This window comes from Thermobia domestica, chromosome 1 (assembly GCF_964235325.1).
Source record: "Thermobia domestica chromosome 1, izTheDome1.hap1.1, whole genome shotgun sequence".
NCBI classification, from domain to species: domain Eukaryota; kingdom Metazoa; phylum Arthropoda; class Insecta; order Zygentoma; family Lepismatidae; genus Thermobia; species Thermobia domestica.
The window spans coordinates 209,345,043-209,372,172 of record NC_137454.1 but is presented as its reverse complement, the minus strand read 5'-3'; the positions used below and the strand labels follow the sequence as shown (position 1 = coordinate 209,372,172).

At 34.8% G+C, this 27,130-nt stretch overlaps 2 protein-coding genes across 4 annotated transcripts in view; one reads left to right on the top strand and one right to left on the bottom strand.

The window, feature by feature from the left end:
- Window positions 1-4,270, bottom strand: part of Nurf-38 (Inorganic pyrophosphatase Nurf-38) — a 65,586-nt gene extending 61,316 nt beyond the window's left edge. For both annotated transcript variants that reach the window (XM_081769382.1, XM_081769373.1), the window contains exon 1: window positions 4,056-4,270. In XM_081769382.1, the coding sequence (XP_081625508.1) occupies window positions 4,056-4,239 (184 nt within the window). In that variant the 5' untranslated portion in view covers window positions 4,240-4,270. The remainder of the gene's footprint in view (window positions 1-4,055) is intronic.
- LOC145693417 (transmembrane protein 138) overlaps window positions 1-27,130 on the top strand; it is a 287,808-nt gene that overhangs the window by 38,671 nt on the left and 222,007 nt on the right. The gene's annotated exons all lie outside the window — the stretch shown is intronic.

Sequence of the window (27,130 nt, the reverse complement as noted above, 5' to 3'; positions counted from 1 at the left end):
TTGAAATAGGTTAACGATTGGGAATTAATTCAAAATTAAAACCCAATACTTTCACTTAAATGACATAATTAACATTTAATACTAAGTCCTAATGTTTTTTCTTCAGTTCGCGACTTGTATTATACAAAGAAAAAGATTTAATTAAAATAAAAAAAAATCTATTTAAATCAAAAAAATCAACAAAAATGATTTTTTTGAAAAAAAAATCACGATTTTTTCCACCCTGGTTAGACTACGCGCATCGATGGTGATTTTAAATAAACTAACTCGTACGGGATTTCTGTTCCGGTATATATTTTGTAATTTCGCCGATTTTTAGCAAAGTCAGGTATGTTAGACACCGGAAGTTTAATTAGTAAGTCCAAAAGGAAATAATGAACTGAAATTGTAGTTGACTAAATAAAACAACTGGAGAACAACTAAGTGTTAAAATACCTCTAAACTGTTGTTACCAGATGGGCTGCTAAGATTTCATCAGTGACAACTTGTTTCCTATGCTTGCTGCTTTGTGAATCTTGGGGCAGTACCATAAGCTAAAAAATTATTTCGGTTGACAGATTCTTCACAATTAAGGTAAAACTAAGCTTAACGTTTTGGAGGTTTCAAAGGTGAAGTTCAAATTACTTTTACTAGTTGAATTTTGAGAGCAAGGGGTAGTAACGTGATTCGTGGCTAATTTTGATCTCTCTTTCCACAAAATATAACGGCTGTATTTTTCGAGCATTGCATAATACTTTACTACATATCTAAATTATTAATATCTTGGCAGAATGAAAGAGTCTTGGTGAATAAAAATACAATTTTGTTTTTCTACAATTCAATGACTTTAAAATTTATAGTACTTCATGACAAAATTCTTCAAAGCAGTTTCGTTCCGTAAAATAATAGTATTTACTATTGTATATAGAGTCACAGCAGATAAATAAGAATGGAACAAATACAGTTTAATGAATACTTTTATTTTATTTAGAATTGTTTGGATGGCATTTATATCTCCCCCAACTCGTTCCATGGCTCCAAAACAAGAGTCCTTATTTTTGTCTAAATTGTGATAAAGGTAGAAAAAACTGGCCCCGCGGGGCATCTAGTCCCCTTAGCTCGCTCAGCAACATTTTGTGAAGTAACACTAGAAATCTTATATGTGCAAGATTACAGGAGATACTAAATTCATCCAAATTGTTCTTTTGCTGGTGTTTACAAGAATAATTTACACAGATCTTTAGAATTGATTACCTTCTTATATTAATTTTTGGTACAAATGCATGCTTAGTGGCCCGGAAAAGATGGCTATGTGTCTAAATAATTGTTATAAATATTACGACAAGTATTACAAGTAGTAAAATGTGAATAATAGAATATGAATAGTATACGAAATTTCTATTTATGTATGGGCCAATATTAGAGCAAAGTAGTGATGTATATTATAATTTGAGGAGAAAGCATGCAGGATATTGGAGTCTTCCCATTTCAACTGTGCCCCTTCTGGCGCTGCTGTCGATATGTGCTTCCCCATACCTCCCTCTAAAGGAAGGGGGGGGGAACAAGTTGCTGCGGCCGAGATCTTTCAATTGTTGGATGCCACAATGAATTATTTCACTGATTTCGCTATGCTCTGTCTTGTTAGCCATTCTAAGTAGCTTACTATCTTCACTCGTCAAGACCAAACGACTGAATGACAAATTGGCAACACAGCTGAGGCCATTCACTTCTTTGCCCTAAGAAAACTGAGGGTTTCACCCGTCAGAGGGTTGCGGGGGTGGAGCCGAAGTATGTTTCACATATTTTTCGAGGGCACATCTGAAATAGACAGGCTCTACCATATTTTAGATTTGGTATGTATATTGGAATTGCATGTACAGTAAATAATTTAATATTCCATAAACTATGCATGTAAACACCTAAGCACAACCTTGTATGAAAATACGAGATGCATTTTATTTAATATATGAAAATTACATAACTTAACTATTGAAAACAGATTATAGCGACAATTACTAACAACTTTGTAAATTAGCAGAATTCATATCAGTTGTCACTTAAAGTTCATTCCAAACTTTTTCTTTTAAAATTCTCATGTATAACTTGCTGTGAATGAAGATTAACATAATTACTATACAATTTTATTTCCGAGTTTAGCTAAATAACTTCCTTGCATTTTGGGACTTCCTTCATAACAATTCTTCAGTGCATTTTTAATTATGAGAAATTAGTTTTATAAACTAGTAGCAGCAATAAAGTTCTCATGTGTACAAAGATGAACGTGGAACATATCTTCTGAATTGTAAGTTGACAGATCTATAATAAGTCAGATTTGCAGTTGCGAAAGAAAATTTTATTTTTTTAAAAAGTAAAATGTAGTTTATAGGAATTATAGGGACATATTTCCTAACAGCTCCTAAATTGCCAATCCTTTATTAAATATCTAATTTGGGTAACTTACCACATATTTATTATCGTTATTATTAAAACATGTACGGTACAGTTTAAGAAGTAGGTTACAGTTCTTAAGAATAAGGGTTAAGTTTAGAGTTACCCCTTCGTTTCTTATAAAAATTTGGAAAATTTACAGGAAAAATGAGGTAAGAAATGATGATTTGGAGTTCTTATGTGAGATAATGTTTAGCAGAAGGAGTCCAGCTATTTTTTTTTTTTTTCTAAAACGTGTTAAAAATTTTGGTAGTTTCTGTTCATGTTAGGTTAGTTTCGGTTAGGTTAAGTTAGTGTAAGAGTTCAACATAATTTTCGAAACTATGATGGAATTTCGCTTGTTTCTATTAATACTAGGTTAGTACAGGTTAGTTTAGTTTGCTTTAGGTTAGATTTGGTTGGGTTATGATATGTCTTCTAAGTACTTGCATCTTCCATTTCTCCCGTAAATTTTGCATTTGCTAATTTACGTACTTTTGGATCCCATTTGCTAAACATATAACCTTATATGATGTTTAGGTGTGTAAGTTTGGCAGTAAAGTTATGTTTAATACGAGAAACGATATTTGGAAGTGGGTACTATTTGCAAGACGCGGAGGGTTCGATGATTCAGCAACATGCCCATTTTATGTTGAGAACAGAACTCAACGAACCCCTGCGGGGCTTCTATCCCGTTCCTACTACTTATACTATGGATCTGTATAGTAAAACTACACGTTTTAATGTTTTTAGTGCTTTTTTGTAGGTGTGAAACTGGAGGGGCAACTCTAAATTTAAGCCAAGAATCCCCCCTCCCCCCCAAAAAAACCGGATCCAGATGGATTGAGATTTACTTTAAGAAACGGGTCCTTTCAAGCCCCGGAGCATGGTACGTAACACTTTACGAAAGTAGCGTTATACGCACTATACACCCTCATAGACGGCAATTAAATAGATGTACTGCTATAAGAGAAAATGACAATGAACATTAATGCTCAATATTAATCTTCTATCTTCGCTGTTCAATTCGCATTACTTCCAAGTGTGTTTCGAAATGAAATCTTTAATATCCCATAATTATACCCTTTAGGCTACGGGAGAACCAAGTGTGTTTGGAGAAGACAATCCCCTTCAGTAAGTAGTACATCTAGTAAATATAGGAAGTTATCAAACAAAGTACGATTTTTCACGGCACTTGATATTTGTAAACAGAAAATAACTCTGTAACAATTATGTTGTGAAGTCCACGTTCTTTGTGCGTGCGAGCATTAGTATCATTATTATTCTGCAAAGAATGTTTTTTAGCACATTATGAGATTATTATACTTTGTGGTCATTCCTATCTCCAGTCATTACACGCTGGCATCGCATTTATCTGTGCAAGTATGGGTAGTAAATATGGGAAGTCCCTAACAAGTAGGAATTATTTAAACATTCAAAATCGATTTCATGCACAAGACACAATATCTACATTCATTATTTATTGACAATCCCACACTACCTTTGCATGTTATGTTCTACCCGAAAGAAAAGTCGAGAATGTAACTAAAAATATTTTAAATCGTAACGATGATGTGGTCATACATAAATTACGGCATGCCTTTCACATGCCTGCTATATCGACATAAACAGCTGTGATATAGACTTACTAAAATATATCCTGTAATCAGTTGTGTTTGGAGCTCCTCTCTCAACAGTTGTGTACATTCTGCAAAACTGATTAGTACTGCAAACTTTTCTCCGTTTCACTATTACTGCTGTTTGAACTAAATTCTGCACTCGAAACTCGCTAAAGTTTGAAACACGTCGAAGCACAGAATAGAGAAGCCGCATGTCATTATTGGCGGAACTAGCAATGTGGCCAAGTAGTGACGCAAAATTACTCGCACTCGTGCAATCATAATAGATAAGATAATTTGTTGATTACAAAACACTACCACACCTCTTTTCAAACAGGATATGCATCTATGTGATGATCTACCTGTCTGTTAGTTTATTTTTTTTCAAACATTAAGTTGGATGGAGAACACTGAGTTCGATATTCTTCTATGATATCAATGGTTGTTTATTCTCTACTGTTTATAACACGTAAAACAACACTATAACGGTGTCCCGCTAGAGGGGCCCGGACAGAGGGCCCGAGGTAAAAACAAACTGGGACAAAATGGCACCACATCAAAAGATCCTGAAATCAAAGTATAAAAATGCTTATTAACATGAAAAATAGACTGTAGACATCACCTTTTATATTTGTGTAGAAAGAACATACATGTGGACATGGGAGGCGATTAGGGGGGGCAAAGGGGGGCAGTTGCCCCCCACTTTTTTGAAGCAACTCATTAATGTATGTTTCATTTGGATATATAAAGTTTTTGTATGTATTACTGTTTCATAGAAAAATTGTACTATATAATATTTGCCGTTGCGTGAGTAACTTACGTATTGGTTGTCTTCTCCTAAAGTTAAGAAAGCTACAGGAATTGCGTTTTAAGTGCGACGGAAAACAATCCAAAAATTCGAGCATATTTTCAATCCAGAGTTATAGAAGCCAAACCTGCTAAATCCATTTTCAGTTTTGTCAGGAAACGAAGAAGTGATGCCCTTATGTTTCAGAATTGTTGAACAATTTCTTGTTTAGTGGTCCCTACTTAATACAAATGAGTGAAATCAACCTCTAAACAAAAAAAGTTGTTCAACAATTCTGAAAACATGAGGGCGTCACTTTTTCTTCGTTCCAGACAAAATTCAAAAATGGATTTAGCAGATTTTACTTCTATATTCCCTTCTTACAAGGGTTCAATATGTTAGTTAGCCGCTTTGAAACTAATTCAGAGAACATTTCGCGCAAAAAAAAAAAAAAAAAAAAAAGTATTTCACAAGTTATTCTGTAATTGCACAAAAATTGACAATTTCTAAAATGTCTTCTTCCTAAAATAAGGAATATTGATTAAAAAGAGCGTAATAAACAACTTATACCTTTTACATTGTTTTGTATTGTAATATACGAGTAAAGTGGTGTGTCTTTAGTGGTGTAAGTGTGTATGCAATTAAATTTAGTGATTCAACATAATTCTAGGTTTAAGATTATTTTGTATAACTGTAGTGTGAGTGATCCTAAGTATTTTGACGTGTTCCAAGAAAGTGAAAACTGCACCTAATGGCAACGAACACGTTTCGGGAAGCTGAGAAGAAAATATTTCTTTAAACGTCGTAGCATATGCTTGTAGTATTTACTGTTTTTCATTTTCTAAGAGTAATAACATACATTTAATGGCATGTGTGGAATTAAAAATATAAGTTGTTCATTAATCCTCACTTATATGACTTATACAAAACAAGGCTCATTATTCATTACTATGATTAATATTATCCTTTCTATTTATCTGTTCTGTAAATTTGTTATTAAATAATCTGATCACACAATTTTCCAGACAAAATTTTAAAATGTTCATGAGCAAGAAATCAAATCTCTTCTTACACTTTCGTTATTTAAGGGTAGAAAGTGCTAGTACCTACTACCTACTTGCGTTAGTCTTGCCAATTTACTTAATAAAATATGAAATACGATATATTTTGACTGAAAAATATAGTATCCTATTAGTTATACAACCTTCAGTCAAACTGTTAGAAATAGCAGGAGAAACTAAAATTGATATACAAATATTCAAATCATGTCTTGCCCCCTCACTTTTAACGTCCAATCGCCGCCACTGCATGTGGATCTGTATACAGGGTTAGTCGAAAGTATTGGAATAGGTCAGTAACAACGAGACTCGTAGATGAAGGAAAAGCAAACGTTGCAAGTGAATATTGGTGCTATGGACATCATGACAAACAACGTCGATTTCACTTGGATATCACACAGTATGCTTGAATCAGGGTTGATATGATTAAATCAAAATGTTTAAAACAAGTGTTTAAAACATGTTTAAAACGAGGGCTGTTGTTTTATTCAGTTTGTTTTAAACGTTTTAAACAAATTGTTTTAAACGTGTTTTTTTTTCGATGCTGGTTGGACATGTTTAAAACAACTAAAATAACAGGTTGAAGAAGCTAATTTAATTTTCTAACCAACAACCCATCCTCCGTCGGATTTGTGCATGGAGTAAATTACAAGCAGAGTTATATTCTTATTATAACAGCAATTACTGAAAGAAATTCTGCACATGAGTGTGGGTATAACTAAACCAACAGAAATTCAAGTGAAGTATTTGAACATTTCTTAATTTCCAAGAATAACGGAGGTTAAAGACACTATGCACTATGCTAAGATCCAAATTCACAAATTCAAAACTTGGGTATTTTTGATCACTATCATTTCCATAATAATGAACAGTTCTCACATCATAAGCTAGAAGAAATGCTCTGACAAATAGGGGAAAGTCGGATAGTATCGGACAGCGTATAGTATCGGACAGTGTATAGTTCACTATTTTCGGAACAGGATGGTGATACTCTTTAGCCATGTGTTAGTAGTTCTTTGTGAGGGAAGCGTGGCGCCAACATTGTGAGATAGGACGTTGAAAGATGTACATGTGGTGCGACGATTTGTAGTTTTTGTGCGGTTTATGGTTGCACGTACTTAATTTTGTCGGCTAATTACAGAAACAAAGTGAAGTGAAATATGAATTTAAGTAGTTGTACATTTTTGTTGTAGTTTTGTATCCTAATTGGCATTATATCATTGCCTACATTGCAAGACAAATTATTTCAAGACTCTTTATTATCATGCACGTTGGTCGGGTAGGATCGGACAGGGTGTTGGCGGGCAATATCGGACAGCAATATTCGAAGTTTCAATGCGAAATCTTATAGTTCTTTCATGTTTTTCAGGTAAAAATGGACAAAAGAGAGGTAAATGATCAGAGTAAAATATGAAAACAGCAATTGAAAAAGTGATAAGTGGTGGGATGAGTACAAGAGAAGCAAGTAAACAGTCTTCCGTCCGGAAAAGCACTTTAGGTGACAGGATAAGATTTTTTTCCTTTGGAAAAAAAAATCAAGTAAAACCGCCAATGGGTAAATTTCAAAACACTTTTACGGATGAACAAGATAAGTTACTGTATAATCTTGTCAAAGATCTGGACAGCCAGTTGATGCCTCTCACCAAGAAAAAAAAATTTGAAACTAGCATTTAAGTTCGCTGAACACTTGAAACTGAACCATAAATTTAACAGAAATAAAGGACTAGCCGGGAAAGATTTTTATTATTCTTTCATGAAGAGACATCCCGATTTAAGTTTGAGGTGCGCGGAGTCCACAAGTTTGCAGCGGGCTATAGGATTCAACAAGGAGCACGTTGGTATATATATATATATATATTTTTTTTGACAAACTCTCTGAACCTATGAATAAATATTATTTTAAACCATCGAGAATTTTTAATGCTGATGAAACTGGTGTGTTAGTAGATCATGAAAATCAGTTAAAAGTTGTGTCTATGAAAGGAAAAAGGCAGGTAGGGAAATTAACATCTGGAGAAAAAGGCAAAAACGTAACAATTCTTTTATGCATAAACGCGTCAGGTGATCAATTTATCCCTCCTTTATTTGTGTTCCCAAGAATAAGAATGGACAAAGAACTTACGAAAGATGCTCCCGAAGGGAGCCGTATCTGATGCTCAACCAAGCGGTTGGATCAGCAAGGAAGTCTTTGAAATTCGACGGCAAAACAAAGACTGATTGCGTAATTTGTGAGGGAAACTTTGATGAGAACTGGATACAGTGTAATTCGTGCAAAGTTTGGGCACATGAAAACTTTGCAAGTCTTGAGAGAGAGGCATTTTATTATAAATGTGATATTTGCAATACAACATAACAATCTGCAGTTTGTAACGTATGTAAGAAGACATGTAAGGAATCTAAGAATGTAATAACAGATCTGTCCGATATAACCCGCCAGTTTTTTATATCTTGAAAAATTAGACTTTTACATTTTTTTCAGTTTCTCTAAATTTTGTAGTAAAAGTGAAATATGGTTTATATAGTGTTATAAAGATATGTATGAGGATTGCACATATGAGGTTTTTATTTAATTTCTGACTATCATAAAGTTGTTACATCACATGTTCCTTAAGTGTCCGATACTACCCGACCTTCCCCTACAACTCACAGAAAAGAGCAGTGACTAGCCTACAAGGAGCAAATAACATATTTTAACTAAACAGTTTTCAAGATGCATCTCTATCTGCAACATGGGTACTAATAATGATTAGTGTCTACGGCATAACAACACAATTAACTCTAGACACCCGCCAGGGATTTTAACAAAATGGTAGATTCTCATGTTCGGGGTTCTGGTGATCCCCCTAATTATCACAGAGTAATGAGTTATACACCATTGGAAAGCTTATGGGGCGTTTACACTTGGTCGATTTAGTCGCACGGCTAAATCGACTCGTTGCATTTGCGACTACATCGAAGCAACTAGGCCGAATCAGATCGATGGATGTGTTCAATTGTTTCAACCGAAATTGAATGCTGCTTGTCGTCTCGCTCTCCTCTGGTCGATTCGAAATCGACTGCCAATTTTAAAGATGTCCAAGCAAGCAGTAATTGGTACAATTTGCGGTGTTATAGCAGAAGAAAATAGAACGTCTTTCAATTCAGTTGCCAGTCGATTAGTCGCCTTCGATCAACAAGCGATTAAATTGAAGTCCCGTTTACACGGTCGATTAAGTTGAAAGTGACGTCAATTCAACTGAATCGAACGCAAATCGACTAAGTGTAAACGCCCTATTATAGACCACAAATTCCAACGAGGTAACATTAGTGAAATTCCCGCTGTATTCGTAGAAGAAAAAAACAGACATAAAAAATCATTATAAATATGAAAATATAGACTTTGCAGTCATCCTACACTGACAAAATGATGCTAATGTGTAGGCCACATACTTGTGACAATAATATAAGAAATGGTAGCCATTGCTGCCATTGCGTAATGAATTCGTTTTATGTAGGAGTAGGAAATATTTTTTAAAAAATATGCGCAGAAAAACATTCATTGAATTAGACATTCTCTCCCCTCCCCCTATAGTATCACGTCCGTATGCAAATCATTTTTGCTGCATACATTATGCATACGAACAAGAATTATGCTTCTAGACCACTTCAGTGAAATATATCTTGTGTTATATGGGACCGTCCCGAAAATAAATGTAAATTAACCCAATTTAACTCCTCTTCCTCTATAAACAAGTACACATACAGGTTACTATTTATTTATTTATTTATTTATTTATTTATTTATTTATTTATTTATTTATTGGACACCTATTACAGGAAAAGAATATTCCCATTTACAATAGGCTTACATAATTACAAGCTTTATAAATATTGAAACACACAACAAAAAGAAAAAATAAACATGCAATTAACATCACGAACATGAGAAAATACAAGTAAGAGATATATTTGTATTAATTCCTTCAATAAGAAATGCAAACATAGAAATAGAATCTAGTAAAGACTATGAAATCAGCCCTTCGTGACAAAAAAAAAAAAAAAAAAATGAATGAAATACAAACAGAACATAACAAAAATATAAATATCCAAAATATAAATGTTGAAATAAGATTTCTGTCAAGAAGCAGAAATGTTTTCATTTAATAGAAATACTCTTTTAATTTCAAAATACCATAATCAATGTCAGGTTCGAATTGAAAATCTCTCTTAATCAAAACATATTTAAGAGTTTTTACATAAACTGAAAAAGGCATAGCAAAATCTAAGTCGACATTCTCCTGTATCAGCTTGTTGTATAATCGACAAATTCTCGTAATAGGTGAGTTTAAATGTGCCATAGTTTGAGACCTGTTGCAGATAAAAGGTAATCGATTTCTTAATTTTTTAGATTTTATATTAAAACTCAATAGCTTTAGGCACTCTGAACTGTCGACAATTCTGTTCACTAATTTGTAAAGGAAAATTAGCTGCGTGCGCTCATGTCTAGTTGCCAATGAGCTACAACCAAAAATACTCAGAAGAGATTTGTACGATACCTTTGCTTCGTAAGAATTAATATTAAAAACCTTATAATACAGATATCTCAAAAATTTATTTTTGATACGTTCAACCTTGTTAATATAGTTTTTGTAATAAGGAGCCCAGACTATAGAAGCGTAATCAAATCTACTTCTAACAAGGGTATTAAATATAGTTATTAAAGCATCCACATTGTGGAAGTCTCTGGTGTTCCTCATTACAAATCCCAAAAGCTTAAAAGTCTCATTACATACTTTCTCAATATGTACATTAAAAGACATCCTATTATTGATAATAATTCCCAAATCATTTACCTCTTGGCGTCTTTTGATATTTAAGTTATTAATCTTATAATCAAAATAAGTGGGATTATTTTTTCTTGAAAAGGTTATTGCAGTACATTTATTGATATTGAAATGCAGTTTATTTTTAAGACTCCAGTTATAACAGCTATTTAAATCATCTTGAAGCTTCCAAACATCATTAGGTTCTCTTATTTGTCTATACAGTTTCATATCATCTGCGTACAATAAGCAATTTGAATTTTTGAGAACAGACGGGGCAAATCATTGATAAATAATACAAAAAACAAAGGTCCCAAGTTAGATCCTTGTGGCACACCTGAGTAAACATCAAATAAAGTAGATCTTTGATTATTGAACACCACATATTGTTTTCTGTCTTTTAGGTAAGATGAAATCAATAGAAGCAATTGTTCTGAAAATCCAAAACTAGACAACTTCATAATTAATATATCGTCATCCAATTTGTCGAAAGCTTTTGAAAAATCTGTATAAATTGTATCAACTGAATGATTATTATTGAGGGAATCTGATATATACTGAACGAAAGTAACAAGATTTGTAACTGTTGATCTCCTGGGATAAAAACCATGTTGATAAATTGATATATATGGTTTAACATGATTAAAAATTTTATTATAAAGGATGTGTTCAAAAACTTTAGCTATTGTAGAAATTAATGAGATTGGTCTATAATTTTCTATTGCTGTAGGATTACCCTTCTTTAATATAGGACGGACTTTGCTAATTTTCCAAACATCAGGATAGAGAGAAGTTTTTAATATGAGATTATAGATGTGACATAGAGGTATCTTCAGAACTTCCCCACATCCCTTAACAATGTACGAAGGAATTAAATCAGGACCAGAGGATTTAGATGATTTTAACTTTTTAATGGCATTCACATAATCTTGTTCAGTAATGGAATTGATCACAAGACAGTTATTAACATTTAGGATGGGAGAATAATACCCATTATAATTTGGACGACATGAAGAGTAAACGCTTTTGAAATATTGAGCAAAATTATTGGCAATGGCAGAATCAGAAGTAAGTATTTGATTGTTATATACCATATGACTGACTTCTAAATTATTACTCTTTTTGCTCTTAATGTAATTCCAAAAGCATTTAGGGTTTCTCCTTAAGTCATTTTCTGATTTCCTTATATAAAGTTCGTAAGCCCTATTAATAAGATTTTTAGCTTGTTTTCGTAGCTCCTTAAATTTATTCAAATTATAAACTGAAACATGCATATGTTTTCTATAGTAATTGTTTCTTTAAGTATACCAGCAATTTCCTGCGTAAACCAGCAAGGGTGACGGTGCCTTTTGAATATTTTCTTCTTGGATACATTACTATCGATAATAACATTTAAAATATTATAAAAGTAATTCACTGCTAGATTAACATCTTTTATAGCAAGTAACTCTGGCCAGTTTTGTTGCCTTAAAGAACTATATAAATTAAGGAAATTAGCTTTACTAAAATTATATGCAATACTAGTAGTATGTTTGATACGCGAAATAGTGTTAATAAGGTACAGTTGACAATGTAATGAGGGATGATGTTTAACTTCTTCTAATAAGGGATACATATTTCTAGATATTTTACTTTAACTTCCAACTCAGCACTAGAGAGAACTAAGTCAAGAGTTTTACCATACGCATTCTTTACTGAGTTCATTGATCTTAAATTATGAAATGAGATAAAGTTTGCCAAGGACTTACAGATAACGTCACCATCTCACAAATCAAACAAGCAGTCTATAATTGAAGGAATATTAAAATCACCAACTATAACAATATTATTAAATTGTATATCAACTATTTGTTCAATTTTTTCAAAGAATTCAAGATATTTTTCCACTTTAGTATTCGGTGGAAAGTATACAACAATGACATAAATATATTTAATTGCTATTTTAACTTTTATACATGATGCTTCAACATAATTTATAACAATTGGAATTTCAGTAACATTATAGTTAATTAAAATTGCTATAAGTGCACCTCCTCCATCTTTGTGAATTCTATCATATCTAAATACATTATACCTTTCATCAATAAATTCATTATTATATATACCGTCACACAACCAAGTTTCGGTCAAAAGTATTATGTCGAAATTAGTGGCTGCAATACCCGTGTACAGTTTATGTAATTTGGTTCGAATACCCCTAACATTTTGATAATTTAAAAATAACGTCTGATCATTGCTGTTCATATTTTACGTTAAACTTCTGACTTCATCAATAGTAGTGAGGATGTATACAAAGGAGTCATCAGCCTTTTTCCTTAATTTGATATTACCCGCATAGTCAATCCAGAGGAAAGCAAAGTTTTTCTCTCTCTTAACTTTCCTGGCCTCACTAAAGATTATTCTATGGTGCAATGTTAAACTCTGGTTGACATAAATAGTCCCACCCACTGACAGACCCAGATCTTTACAACTGAGATTTCTTTTCACTTTTCCTTTTGCAATAAATTTATCCTTATCTAATCTCCTAACAAATCTAACAATAATACCTGGTTCTGGTTGGCTGGGAGATATCATGTAGAAGACTACTTCATTGCTTCACCTATCAATTTTTATGGATGTACTACAAAGGGGGGAGGAATACCCGCCAAAACCTGATGAAAATTAAAAAAAAACTTCATGCTTCCTCTCTCGGCCGTACATAGTACCCTCTATATGCATAAAATGCAACTGACGGAAAGCTTTATCCCTCAAAAATACTTTGGTACCATTCTAGCTTAATTAAGGACTGAGCAATACCTAGGAGTGTAAAAATGTAATATATATGCCTATTTAGATTATTGTTTTAAACAAAATAAACATTTTAAACATGTTTTTTTTAAAAAACAAAGTACTTTGTTTTAAACGTTAAAAACGTTTTAAACAAAAAAAACGTTTTAAACATAAAAAACGTTCTTTTTGTTGTTTTTTTTAAACATGATTTTTCCAATCCTGGTTTGAATACAAAAGGGGATTGTAACACATCTGTTAATCTTGATTCTTTCCCCAAACGAAAATCTGAACTCAATTTTTTCAGGGCTGCTAACTGTATGGGTTTCACCCGTATTGTACGGGTTTAACAACTCATACGGTGTACGGGTTGCTATTCAAAATGTATGGTAAACTAATAATTTTGACTCTGGTTTTCTTTTATTGGCTAAAAGCAATAATTCAATCACTATTGTTATAATTTTGCTAAAGAAATAAATAATATAAAAAATAGTATTATTTGCCTATCCTACCGTGATCAGAATCATAAAGTAAGATATGAACAATGGCTTCTGGAAAAGTTATGTCTCCACCTTCTGTAGAGTTGCAGTTCTATGACATCAAACAGTCTCCCTACATATTTTTGTCATCAGGTTCAAGCAATAATAATAATCATCATAGGTATTCTGCCCTTACTGGCAGGTCACTTGCCGCATCTGAGAAGCTTCCATGCTCCACAGTCCTCCGCTAACTTCTTCGTCTTCGCGTATGATCTTTCTGTTTTTATATCATCCATTAATTGTAGTCTCTTTCGCCCCTCCCTCTCTTTCCCGCCACCATACCCTCTAGGACGTCCCTCATGATACAATCTCTTCTTAGGCAATGTCCCAACCAGTTTCTCTTCCTCTTCCTAATAATATCTAAAAGTGTTCTTTTCTCACCCACCATTTCTAACACTCTCTCATTCGTTTTCCGCTCGACCCAACTAATTCTTTCCATTCTTCTCCACGCCCACATTTCGAATGCTTCCAGTCGTTTTTCATCACTTTTATGTAATGTCCACGTTTCCGCCCCATACAGTACAACACTCCACACGAACCATTTTATGAGTCTTTTTCTCAACTCTCTATTCAAGGTCCCACAAAACATACTTTTCTTCCTCCTAAAGGCTTCTTTCGCCATTCCTGTCCTTGCTTTTATTTCATGTTCGTACTTTATGTCATTACTAAAAATACTACCCAGATATCGAGAACTATTCACTTGTTCTATTTGCTCCCCTCCCATTTTTATATTTGACACAGATCTCTTCGTTCCAATCACCATGGTTTTTGTCTTTCTAACATTTATTTTCATCCCATATTCTTCAAAGCCTATCCTCAGGTTTTCTAACATTTTATTGATTTCCTTTTCAGATTCTGCAACAAGCGCCATATAGTCTGCAAATCTTATGCATCTAATCATTCTACCTCCTACCGAAATGCCGTCATCATCATGTAAACTCTTTTTCACTATCTCTTCTAGATAGATGTTAAATAGTGTTGGCGAGAGGCAGCATCCTTGTCGAACTCCCCTTCAAATTGAACTCTCTTCGGTCAGGTCTTCCCCTATCCTAACACTTACTTGTTGGTTTATGTATAAGTTTCTTATGAGTCTTCGATTTTTCCATTCCAACCCTATCTTCTTTAGAACTCCCAACAACAATTCCCAATTCACGCGGTCAAAAGCCTTTTCTAGATCGATAAATACAACATACACCTCTTTCCCTTTTTCTATAAATGTTTCACCGATCGCCCTTAATAATCCAATAGCATCTCCTGTGCCCTTACCTCTTCTGAACCCGAACTGCTCGTCCTTAACTTCTTCATTTGTTCTTCAATATAACCTTCTGTTCAGTATTTGGAGCAAAATTTTAGCTGCATGAGGAGTGATTTATCTACACCCCCAAACACCCTCCCAGCACCCCCCTAAAATTTTCGGTCACCCCCCGGAAATAAATTCCTTACACCCCTCCAACTAGGGGGGTGCAAAATCAAAAAGATTCATTCTCGTTCTGCCTAAAGCCCTCCAGAAGTTTGTAGAAAATATTTTAATCGATTTTATTTTTAAGCAGAACGGGAATTTCCGTTTTGCCTAGTCTTTGGAGACAGGGAATTCTATGCGAAGAGAAATTTTTTAGGGAAATGCAGCACCGAAAAGCTTAACTCCTAGCGTGTTTGTATGCAGATTGGAACTCATGTATAAAATGGCTGTAATAACGAGGGCGGGAACTAAATCCAAGCGGTCAATATGCAAGGAAAATTCTGATGAGGACAAAATCACAGCAGTACACGGTAAAAAATGAGGTGTTGAAACAACACAAAATGACTTTGGCGTGTTACTTGTGTGTTAATTCAGCACCAAGTTTTTTTTTTAAAAAAAAAAGGTTGGGCCCTTTCTTCGGGGAAGTGTTGCATTGATATTGTGGAGGCTATAACAATTATGGTTGGTCTAAGGGTTTTTCTCTTTATTTATTGTTTTAAAGACATGAACATATATACATTAGAAATAAACTTGAACTGGTGATATACATAAAGAAAATAATAATAACAGAAAATGTGCAGGGAGGCGATGAGTAATATGAAACAAGAAAATAACAAAGTTAGTGCAGTGCATTAGGTTCAGTGCGTGAATATAACAACAAATATGAAAACATTAAAAGGAATAACAATTCATAGCAAAACATAGCAGGAATAATAGAACTCATAGGAATAATTATTTGATATGAGGATGAATTGTTCTGGACGCCACAACACGAGGTTCTGTTAGTGAACAGATGCGGTTATCTTCTGTTCCTGGGGCTATTCAGGAACTGATCTAGACAGGAGAGGCCCATGTTAGTAGGTATTTACTGTGCATATGATGCTTATATGGAAGATGACAGATGACGTGGATGATATATAGCAAATACTTCTGGGTCGCGGTCGGCAGGATCTATTTGCAAGTGGTACAATGTGAGATAGTGCTGTAGCGGAGAATCGACGTATCGTGGTGGTGCATCATTGTCTCGGTCATAGCGTATTATGTCCTGAAGCATGGGGTGTTGTAAGTCAAAACGTTGCGTAATATAACGGATGCGAAGCTGTTCTAGATGGGTAAGCAATTGTGGAAAATCTATGAGGTCATAGAGGAGCCTAGTTGGTAATTTAATTCGATAGGCCAATCTGAAAGCATGTCGCTCCATTATAGAGAATTGTTTATAAAATTTGTCGGGGGCAGTGGCCCAAGCTGTATGGCCGTAAGTTAAAGTAGTCCTCATAAAAGCTTTGTAAGTATGGAGGACAGTAGGTGGTCGTAAACCCCAGCTGGTTCCAACTAAGCGTTTAAGGAGATTTAGTCTGTTCTTGGCTTGAGTAATAATTTTCTTAAGATGCGGTGTCCAAGTGAGCTTTGTGTCAAATATCACCCCAAGGTAGGTAAGAGAAGATGAAAGAGGAACTGGCGTGTTGTCCACATGAATGTTTAATAGATTTGGATTGCGAAGCACTCTGGATCGTCTACCAGGTGGTAGAAAGACAATAGATTGTGTTTTCGCAGAGTTAATACTGAGTCTCCATACGTCACACCAGTGGACAAATGTATCGATGGCTGGCTGCATTAGTCTGTTGATACGTTGGATAGTACGAGCCGTTGTTAGAAATGCTGTGTCGTCAGCGAATTGATAGACTTGGACGTGAGGAGTGACTCTGAGATCAGCAACGTAAAGTAAGTACAGCAATGGAGACAAAGAAGAACCTTAAGGTACGCCAGAGTGTAAGAAAATTGGGTGTGATAGAGCGTTGTTGATAGAGATATATGCAATACGTCCGGTTAAGAAGGCATTGATTAAGCGTATATAAGATATGGGTAGCAGATAATTATGCAATTTGTATATCAAGCCAGGATGCCAGACTTTATCAAATGCCTTTTCCAAATCAAATGTAACTAAACAAGAAGGAAATCCCTTATTGTATTGGTTATAAATGGCAGTGGTAAGTCGCAATAATTGATCTAGTGTGCTGAAACGCGGTCGGAAACCAGCTTGATGGATTGGCAGAAGATTGTATGTAAGGAGGTGTTCGTGAAGCCGTCGAACGAGTATACGTTCGAATACTTTGCAAAGACAGCTTGTTAAATGGATTGGACGATACGACTGGACATCAGATGATGGTTTCTTTGGCTTAGGAAATAAAAGAACTTTGGAGTATTTCCAATCGAGCGGAAAGAAGCCAGTTCGAAGGATGAACGTATAAATATGACTGAGAATCAGAATGAAAGAAGGAGGTGCATGTTTGATGAGAGTATATGTAATAGAGTCGAATCCAGGTTCAGCACCAAGCACCTCGCCTTCTGAGCATATCAGAAATAACTCTTTACTACATGAGAGAATTTGCATTGGTATTTATCGTTTAATATGAGCAAAGCTGTGCGAAATATATTTAGCACTTGTGCTAAGTAACGAATAATGTTCTATGTTCCCTGTTATCGATCACAATATTTTTTTAAACATGTGAATCGTCTGACAACAGTTACATAAGCAACAGTTCTGCCATCTTCTGTTCATACGTGCTAAGACACAAGCATAATAAATAAAGAAAATAGATGAAAACACTGCTATCTGTGTAACTGTTGTCAGATGATTCACAGGTTTACAACAATATTATTGTGGCCGATTACAGAAAACATAAAATGTTATTAGTCACTAACTATAAATGCGAAATGTATTTCGCAAAGCTTTACTCATACCAAACAGTATAAAACGATGCAAATAATCACAGCCAGTAACAAGGTATTTTTGATATGCTCTGAAGGCGATGTCTTGGTGTCACCTTACCAAGAAACCTAACTTCTCCTGTGTCAGTTACTGTGCCAGCGAGGACCAAGTATGGCATACGTACTTGCGAGCATAGCACAATTACAACACTTAGGAATCTGACGAAAGTTTTCACTTTCGGAGGGTGTCTTCTTTTTTGAACTTCATCTAACATCTTTTTCATCTTATTCATTGTCATTTGGGCTTCGGCCCTCGGCTCTTCTATCACGATGACAGACTTTGGCAAAGATACCGGAACTTCGAAACTCGGTCAGGATTTAGGATCACTACCTCTCAACATCGGGCCTAACGATCGCCAGAAAATACAGCCATTTATTGTTACGGGAACATTTCGTTCAGACCGTAACACTATTCCTCCGTCTACATACGCTGACTGCATAACTAAAGGACATCGGATTCGTTCTCGATCTCTCTCTGATGGTGAACAAACCCTCGATCCCAAGAAACAACGAATTACTCCCAACGTAGCCAGACTACACCTCCAGCTGCTAGCCATACTATGGATTGGGCATCCACTTCTGCCGATAATCAACAGCAGCCATATTAATCAGATACTGTGTACAACTTCTTACTAACAGACTATGATCCGAAGTATGACACTGTTCGTGCTGTTTTCCAGCAATTAACCAAGTATGTCCGTCGTCCTGAGATTCGTGAAATTGTTAAGACACGCCGTGGCATCATTTTGAAATCCAGTAACCCGAATTTCGCCATGCATGTACTCCCATGCGCAAAAAATATTGCGCGTATACTGTAACTCACGATTTTTCGCAATTATTCCATTTTCCTTATGTTTATGGGTAAAATTCAGTTATTAGTATGTGGAGATAATAGAAAGCAATCCATCTAAGGAGATATTTCCAAAAAATATAATAAAATAATAAAAATATAAGCAAAAAACAAAATTATGTTCGGTTTTGTGTATACTGGCAATAATGTTTTCGAGGGATTTTTTGCAGTAGCACAGCACGATTGCAGAGGGAATAACTTTAGTTGAATCAAGGAACTGGAAAGTGGACTAATATATTGCATTTATTGGCTTAAATCTAGGGTGTAAATTGTCTACCAAATATAAATTAGCTTCTGTAACCAAGATGTTATACGGAAGTATAGAAACAAAGAGAAAAACTGTTGTCTTAAGTTTGGAAGTGACATGCTCTATAGCCATAAGCATTTATTTGTTAAGAAAAAGACAGGCAACAAAAGGTAGTCTGTGTGGTCAAGTGGGTAGAGTGGCGGACTAGTAATTCTTATATTGTTTTGACACCAGATCGAATCCCATGCGATCCCATCCAATTTTTTCTTTAAAAAACATTGTAGAAAGTGTATAATTTTTATGTTAATAAGAACCGAAACAATATAATAATGAAATAACTTTTTGTTTTTTCTGATGACGTATTTATTTAGAATTAGTGTATGCTGTTGTATAGCTTCTTTTATCACCCTCTTTTCTTGAAAAAAAATTGTCTCCAATAAAGTATGAAAAATATATATAGACAGAAACAGACATCTTAGTATCAAACGTGATTAATCGTGATGAATTAAACAAGTTTCCCGTTGTTAAAAAAGAAAACTATAGAAAATTATTGAATTTGGTCTTTAGGTTTTTAGCATGCTATATATATTCTTTATAAGACTATACTTTATAAGGGAAGATGTGCGATCATACCCACAAATTTAGCTAGTGAGTGAAAGATGTTTTCGGCACAAATATTTTACAGGTTTAGGTGCATGAAACACCAATACGCCATGGTCTCGACCTTCGTTTATTCCACATTATTATCCGACATATCATAGCAGGTAAAAAGCAGCATCAATTGGCAAGAAGAACTGCAAGTTGTGGTCTGTTTTCGATGCTCCGGACTCGATCGCCTAGCACGCCCGTCTATACCATGACTCATACGTCTATCATTCAGTGCAGGCACGTATCCAGCTTTTCTTTTCGGAGGGGGCCCAACACGAATTCTCGTAAGCATGTAATTCTAATGTTTCAAAAATATCAATAATAATAATAATAATAATAATAATAATAATAATAATAATAATAATAATAATAACAATGCAACAGTTCTGTATTTCTCTTAAACGTTTCTTACTTTTCATTTATGAACCGGTCAAACTGCATTGTAACACAAACGACATCAAAAAATATTTTCTAGAGACATGTAAGGAAAACTGTCTGCTACGTATATCACATAAAAAAATAGCAAATGGCTATGAGTGTATCGTTCTAATACAGTAATGTTATAAACAAAACGGAAACGAAATTATAATCCCATTTAAAAGTGTGCTTTAATTCCATCTGGTTTCAATGGCATTACGGTATATTCTTACAAGTAACACTCCGATTTTGATCAAATTTGGCAGGTAGATACTACACATAAAATAAACGAATACATGTTTCTTTTTTTCTGCGGAAAAACGATTTTAGGGGGCAAAAGCCCCCACCCAAAATTTTGAAAATTGACGCCCGAAAGGCAAAAACAAGTGGACCAAAGTGAACGAAATTGTGCACAGATATGGCAGACGTAAAATGAAGGAATACGTGTTTTGTATTTTCCTGGAAAAAACGGTTAGGTGGGGCACAGACTCCTCCAAACCTTTGATCACGAAATATCAAAAGTGCTAGTAACAATATGTCAGATGTGTTTAAAGGACGAAGAATTCCAACGACACTTTGTGTATATACGATACGCAAAAACTAAACGAATACCTGTTTTTTTTATTTTCTGGCGAAAAAATGGCTTTTGGGGGCAAAAGCCCCCATCCAAAATTTTGAATGTTGATGCCCGAAAGGCAAGAAAAAGTGAATCTAAATTAAAGAAATTGTGCCCAAATATTGTAGACGTAAAATGAGGGAATACGGGTTTTGTATTTTCCTGGAAAAAAGAAAAGAAAAACGTTTGGGTGGGACACAGACCCCTCCAAAACTTTGATCGTGAAATATCAAAAGTGCTAATAACAGTATGTCAGAAGTGCCCAAATTTACATGAAGAATTGGAACGACACATTGTGTAGGGACAATACACAAAAAACAAACGAATACGGTTTTTTTTCTGCGAAAAAATTGTTTTAGAGGGAAGAATTCCCCACCCAAAATTTTGAAATTTAAGGCCAAAAAGGCAACAAGAAGTGCACCGAATTGGATGAAATCGTGCACACATATTCTAGACGTAAATTGAGGTAATTGTGTTTCGTATTTTCCAGAAAAAAAAAACGGTTGAGTGGGGCACGGATCTTCTTAGTTGGTTATTACGAAATATCAAAAGTGCAAATAAGTATACGTCAGAAGTTCCTAAAAGTATGGAGAATTGCAACAAAATTTCGTATAGGGACAATTTGCAAAACAATAAATGAAATGTGTTTTAATTTGTACGGAAAAACAGTGTTGGAGCCTAGAGCCACTCCGAAAAAAAAATATTACCGTAAAAGTGCAGGAAGGAGTGGACCGAAGCAAATGAAATTGTGTGTAGATATTGTATAGACTGTATGTAAAATAAGGACTTTCGTGTTTTTAAGATGTCCCTATCAATTTTGGCACATCAACAGCAAACAGGAAATTAATCGGCACGTGTTTTTGTTTATGCGGAAAATCATTGTAAGGGTTAAAGTTGCCTCGTGAAATACTATAAAATACGCTATACTGTTTGTGATTGTTGTTGATCTGCCAAATTTGAATAAATCTGATGGAGACACTTGTGAAACAGGAGAGGCTTTATTTATCATATCCAATATCTATAGACAATTTCATTGGCTTCGGTCCACTCCTTCCGACACTCAACACCACGGTCCACTCAACAGTATTTTTCTTTTCAGGAAAATACGAAACACGTATTCCCTCATCTTACCTCTACAACATTTGTGAACAATTTCATTCAGTTCGGTCGATTTCTTCTTCCCTTTCGGGCGTCAAATTTCAAAATTCTGGGTAGGACCTTTTGCCCCTAAGACCGTTTTTTTTTTCACAGGAAATAAAAAAGCCGTATTTGTTTATTTTTTGCTTATTGTCCTAACACAACGTTTTGTTCCAATTCTTCATGTAAATTTGGGCACTTCTGACATACTGTTATTAGCACTTTTGTTATTTCATGATCAAAGGTTTGGAGGAGTCTGTGCCCCACCTAACCGTTTTTTTCAGGAAAACACGAAACCCGTATTCCCTCATTTTTCGTCTAAAATATCTATGCACAATTTCATTCACTTCGGTTCACTTTTTCTTACCTTTCAGGTGTCAACTTTCAAAATTTTGGGTGGGGCTTTTTCCCCTAGAACCGTTTTTCCGCAGAAAATAAACAAAAACCGTATTCGTTTATTTTTTGCGTATTGTTCATACACAAAGTGTCGTTGCAATTCTTCATGTCCTTTACACACATCTTACATGTTACTAGCACTTTTGATATTTCATGATCAAAGGTTTGGAGGTGTCTGTGCCCCACCTAACCGTTTTTTCCAGGAAAATACAAAATACGTATTCCCTAATTTTATGTCTGCAATATCTGTGCACAATTTCGTTCGCTTTGGTCCACTTGTTTTTGCCTTTCGGGCATCAACTTTCAAAATTTTGGGTGAGGGCTTTTGCCCCCTAAAACCGTTTTTCCGCAAAAAATAAAAAAGCACTTATTTGTTTACTTTATGTGTAGTATCTACCTGCCAAATTTTATCAAAATCGGAGTGTTACACTGGGGAAGTGTTACTTGTTAGAATTATAACAACAACGCATTGCCCACAGTTTGAACACTGACTCAAAGTAATCTGATATAAAAGAACCTCAAAAGGAAAAAAGTAGGTTTATTAAAAAGTGTTTGAGGTTTGGAAAGGGACAGCTTCCAGGACCTCACGCTGGATACGTCCCTGAGTCAATGCATTATATTTGTTTCTTGCAAAACATGATTATTGGATGAGTAATATGTAAAATTATATCATAGTTTGACTTTTAATAGGTCTTTCCTTAACACACCCATATTATCCGGCATTCTGCCTGTCTGTTTTATGTCGGATAAACGAAACTCTACTGTATTTCCAAAGATAGCATATACACAGGGGCTAGCGGTCTGCACGGGCCGGAATTTTTAGAACGGACCCTGCCCGTCCCCTTTAATTTATAATCTATAGGCATTAGCGGATTAAGGGCGGAGCCAATGGAGCCCAGGCTTCGGGACCCCAAGCTCAGAGGGCTCCCTCTGTTTAACAGTAAAATATAGTAATCAACTTATATTATAGGCTCCAAACCGATGCTAATTTTTTTCCGCTCGTTACGCTCGCGGTATCGCTAGATTTAAGTCTTTCCATCAGCAGCATTTAACTGTTAATAATGAATGCAATTATTTAATTGTTAATAATGGATTTAACTAAACTAATTATTGTAAACTTGGAGCACATTCAAATATTACAGCATAGTTCTCGGTAGTTCCATAAACCTATGAGGCTGTGGAAGGCAACAAAGAAAATTTATGCACTGGAACTATTCTTAACATAGGGCCCCCTTAAAATAGTCGGCTCTAGGTCCCCAAAAGCCTTAATCCGCCCATGTCTATAAGCAATATTTCACGAAAAGCATGTATTTTTTAACAAATGTGTTTGTCATCAAGTTTTCATAAAGTAGTCCCTTTCTCCTTTAAGCAATTTCAGAGGCCACGGTGTTTCAGTGGTAGAGCGTTCTCCTCTTGTGCATGGAGTCCTTGGTTCGATCTATGCTCGCGCCAAGTGAACCTTGTGCTGGACACTGTGTGCGTGAGTTTTCTCGGGGTTCTCCCGTTTTATCCCACTTTCTTCATTCGACCATTTCATTCATTTCTTATCATCACTGTCTCCTTTAGCCTAGCCGGCATAACGTGGGACGTAAAACTTAAAGGTTTCATTTCAAATCATTTCAATCAAAAAACAGTTGTAGGAAGTATGTAATTTCGAATAAAACAAACTACTATATACAATTCTGAGTATATTATTTTTTTATGAAATTCTCGCGAACCTTATTTCTAAATCGAAGGGTAAGAAGACTAAATTCACTCTCTTATTGTTATAGATCCATTTCAATTGAAGCAGTTGGAATAGTTGGAAAAAATTAAAAAGCCATACCCTATATTCCAGTGTGGCACAATTGGTATAACGCGGCACACTGGTGTGTCTAGCAAAGTGAACAGTGTGACGCAAACTATTTCCTATTATTTGCAAGAATATTTGTCGAGTTTCTGTTATTTATTATTATTATTATTATTATTATTATTATTATTATTATTATTATTATTATTATTATTATCAACGATTCTTCCATGGACAGCTGTCTGTATACGGTTAAGCAACCACAAGTATCACATTGAGGGATAATGCAAAAGTCTATTTGCTTGTATATTCTATCGGGAATAACTGCATCCGTCTAGAAAGCTAGGACTAACAACAAAGGGATCCGATGTTCTGACCGCACACCGCCCCAAATCGTGAGTGCTACAAGTTCTCTTCTACGCCTTAGCACAATAAGGGCTGTTGCGTTAAGGGAGAGAGAGAAACAACTTAATTCCATTGCAGTTATATGCTTATTAAATGTTAACTTATGTTTATAAATTATGTAAATGATTGTATCGTTTTCTGTTTATTATTATTATTATTATTATTATTATTATTATTATTATTATTATTATTATTATTATTATTATTATTATTATTATACATTTCTTAATAGGTTGATTGCCACGTGTATGGAATTCCACGTGTGCAGCAGAACGTGATGATTTTCCATACGCAAACAATGTAGATATTCCAAGTTTGTTGTGTTCGTTTTATAGGTGTGTATGTAATTAGATACATATGGCTTAGAAATCAAAACCATACACAAAGAAATTTATGAACAAAGACATTGAGTTTCAGTTTATCGTCTCGTTCAGCAACGAAGCTATATGAGACTTCGGCCTACTGATTAACGTGGACTCTAAACCACGTGAGCTCTCGCCGGGAATCGAAGCCGTGTCTTCCACGCCAAAGGCGCATGCGCTAACCGCATATCCACTAAGGAGCTCATGAACAGAGACATTTATGGGCTAAAACAAAGGCGAAAACAAAGATGTGTGATGTGATTTTGAGTTTATCGTCTCTTTCAGCAGCGAGGCTATATGAGACGTGGACCTACTGATTAAAGTGGAATCTGAACCACCTGAGCTCCCGCCGGCCGAAAACAAAGAATGTTCATTTCAATGCAAACCTATGTAGGCCTACGGACTTCAATATTCGCCCTCAAACGAAAGTGAAGACTATCCATGATTCGCAGTATTAAACTCTCTCTCACCTCTGTATTCTCCTAACATGTCTCCCAGCGATTACAACATTTTTTGGCGTCTCAATCACTTCTTATGTTAGTAGGATAGCTTTACCTAGAGGCCACTGATTAACCTGGCATTGTATTTTTCACTTTTTTACCTTTGGAATTGACAATCATCGTTTGGACATTTCAGTCGCACCTACCTAATATTAACAATGTTTCTACGATAATTTCGTAACATTGTATTATTTCTTTGTTGATTAGCTTGGTTAGGCTTATTTAAACACTTTTTTTCTTTGCACCGACGTGTAACATCTCTTGGACGAAAATACACTAGCTCTCACTGGAAATCAAATCCAGAACCAATGCACTTGAACCATTTGACCACAACAAGGCACATTTAAAAAGAGGTTTCGATTTTGTTCGGAAAATTGTGATTAGGTGTAACATTAAAAATACATTCAAGAAAGGGTACGGAGCAAACGCACTGTACTTTCTCGCTTGAATTTCTTACACTGACTCGTGTTAGGCTGCAACTATTATTGAAACATTTATTTGGGAAATTGCGAATAAAATAATATTTTGGAAAACTTTGCTAGAAGAAACTTCAGGCCCAAAAGTAAAGTACCCATTGGTCATATTTTGGTTAGAAATAACTTGATCCATATATTGGAATTATTAAGGATATAATTGTATGCGAACTATAAGCAAAAGCGTCTGAGTAATTTCTGAGAAAATCATGAAAAAAGTCACCCCAAGAATAAATTATCCTTTGTGGATCTTTTCAGGACAAACAAGCTATGCTATATTGTTAGTGTTTTCATAAAACATTTATTTATGAAATACGAACACAATCGCCTGAGTCGTTCTTGAGAAAATCGCAGGGTAAAACTTACTGTCAAAAGTATTATACCACTTCTAGATTTTCCGGATGAGGGGATTATACCATATAGCTAGGGTATTTATGTAACATGTATTTATAAAAAATGAACAACAAACATCTCCTGAGTTGTTTTTAGGAAGGTCATCGTTAAAAGCTTACCCCCAAAGGTAAACTCTTCTATCTGTAATTTTGACAGTATATCGAATAATTTTTAAGCAAATCGTCGGGAAAAATTTCACTGTCAAAGTAAACTCTCTCTTTTGGATTTTTCTTTTCGGAACAAGCGAGTTATGCATATTGTAAGAGTGTTACAGACAATATTTTTACTGAAATTAGAAGAAATTTGTCTCAGTTATTACTGAGAAAATTGTCAAAAAAAAATTCAACCCTTGAGAAAACCACTTCTTCTGTATGTTAACGGAATAAACGATTTATGCTGTATCTTAGTTTATTAATGAAACATTTCTTTACGAAATATGAACAAAATTGCCTGAGGCATTAATGGGAAAACCATCGGGGGAAAGCTCACCCTAAGAGTAAACTACTCCTTCGAACGAGTTGTCATATTGTTAGGTTATTAATAATACGTTTATTTATGAAATGTGGTTGAGAAAATTGTGGAAAAAGAACGCATACCATACAGTAAATTACACCATATATATTTTCTCAGAAAAAATATTCATATACGGTGGATATTTGTTAATAAAATATATATTTATAAAAAGTAAATAA